The 2,020-nt window shown below is 35.5% G+C and overlaps 1 protein-coding gene across 1 annotated transcript in view; it reads right to left on the bottom strand.

Annotated features, from left to right (window-relative positions):
* Positions 1–2,020, bottom strand: part of Hook1 (hook microtubule tethering protein 1) — a 46,859-nt gene that overhangs the window by 4,942 nt on the left and 39,897 nt on the right. The window contains exon 20 of the mRNA XM_021200326.2: positions 640–741. Coding sequence (XP_021055985.1) covers positions 640–741 — 102 coding nt within the window. The remainder of the gene's footprint in view (positions 1–639; positions 742–2,020) is intronic.

The following is a 2,020-nucleotide window of genomic DNA, read 5'->3' as shown; positions in this document are numbered from 1 at the left end:
ATAGAGGAAGAGAGTTGGACATTTGAGTTAGAACTTGACAAAGCAATGTATTTCTTCAGACATGCACTTCCCCTGTGCATTTCATACCCATGGCACCACTGTCTGGACAAATGCTGATAGCAGGCACACACTAGCCTGGTATATAGATTCTGGGTGCAGGAAAGAACATGTTAGAAGTTTTGAGTGAAAATAATTCCATCACAACTCATAATGACTTGGTGGGAAGTTGTACAAGGTAAAGGGTATGAACAGACTATTCTAGTTATGTGAGAAGAAGCCAATCATAGTTCATGGGGGAAGCCAGATAACATAGCTCAACATGGCCTCTAAAGGAGTATGTATCCATTTCAAAAATAGCAGCAACTCTTGAAAATAGTAATCCTGTAAAACATTTTACCATAGAAACTAAAAAAGCAATTAATGAATCTTTCTTAAAACTTTACAATACCACATCCACCTTTATTTACAAAAATGACTTAAGTACTAGTATAAAAATTGTGTAAGAAAAAAAGCTAAGAACTCAACCAGTTATCAGGATCCCAGCAGGATTAACAAAGGTTTTATGAATGTCAAACATGACAGAGGTTAATTCCCAGTACTCCATGGAGAGGTGAGCGCTAATGAATGTGGAGATGTTACCTCTAGAATCTCAATTCTTCTTTCCTTCTCCGCCAGCTGCTTTCTGAGTAACATTATTTCTGCTGATGCTGGATTTAATTTGGGATCTAAAGTTTTTATTACCTACATAAAGAAAAAAGTCCATTTTGACTTTACAGGTATCAAGAACACAAGAACATGCTTTATAAAAATTATAGGATTATCCACAAAGTCATTAGGAATATGTTTACAACCAAACCAAATAAATCTTGTACATCTTCAATGACAGCAATTTCGTCTTTCTGTTACTTAAAACTTTGAACACTGGGGTTTGTTTTGCTTTTTAGAATTAAGATTTATTAGTTTTATTTTGTCTGAGTGCTATTTTTCAAGGTGACCTGGTCATGACTCCGTAAGAACTTAAGTCAGATCATGCCATACTTCTACTCAGAAGCCTTCTATTTTCCACTTTACTCCAAAAGAAAGGTAACCCTGAATAAAGGGCTTTCACTACCTTCTTAACCTCTTCTCTTGGTATCTGCCTACAAGTATGTATGTGCACCGTATGTATACTTTGTGCCTACAGAGATCAGAAGATGTCATCTGATTCGCTGGACCTGGAGGTACAAATGGTTGTGAGCCACCAGATGGGTGCTGGAAATCAAACCCAGGTCCCACAGGTTTATCAAATCTATTTGCTTTTTACTTCTGAAATATACCTATCCTTTTTTTTTGTCTTAGATGTTTAGTGTGGCCATACATGTGAGCTCTGCCACTGAGGTTTGCTGTTTCCAGGACTGGCCTTTAACATATTTCCTCATAAGTTTTTATTCTCTCTCCTCATATCTAGTACTGTGACAATGATAATTAAACCTCGGGCTCCAAAGTTAAAACCTGAATGTCTGTATTTCAGAGACCCTCCCACTTAGGACTACATACACCACAACTAGGAAAGAAATGTCGAACATGTGAAGCCTTGAGATTTGGGGTTCAACTTTTGCTCCAGATCATATTGATATTGTAACTGGTAAATATATGGAATCTAAATATTAAGACAAATAAATATACTACCATTATTTTAAATTTGCACCACCCTGAAATCCCTTAATTTATTAAATAAAAAGAATATATTAACATTCTGAGAGAATATTTATATGAAAATAAGACTGTGAAAATGTATTTTCACAAATAACTGAGTCGAAGTATAGAATAAGGAAAAGAAAGGCTTTAAGAAAAGTTGGGTGAACATCAAGATAGACTTTAAAGTCTCTGAGGTGGAAAATAAAGCCAACTGGATACACTCTAAGAGATGCCCTTAGAAGGTGAACAATTCTGTTCATTTTGCTAACATTCTAGTAAAATTAACAAAGATTATCCAGTCAAGTATCCTTATTTTGGACAAACGCGCACCAAGAATCAAAAA

This window comes from Mus pahari, chromosome 6, assembly GCF_900095145.1.
Source record: "Mus pahari chromosome 6, PAHARI_EIJ_v1.1, whole genome shotgun sequence".
Lineage (NCBI taxonomy): Eukaryota > Metazoa > Chordata > Mammalia > Rodentia > Muridae > Mus > Mus pahari.
This window is presented reverse-complemented; position numbering and strand designations above follow the sequence as displayed.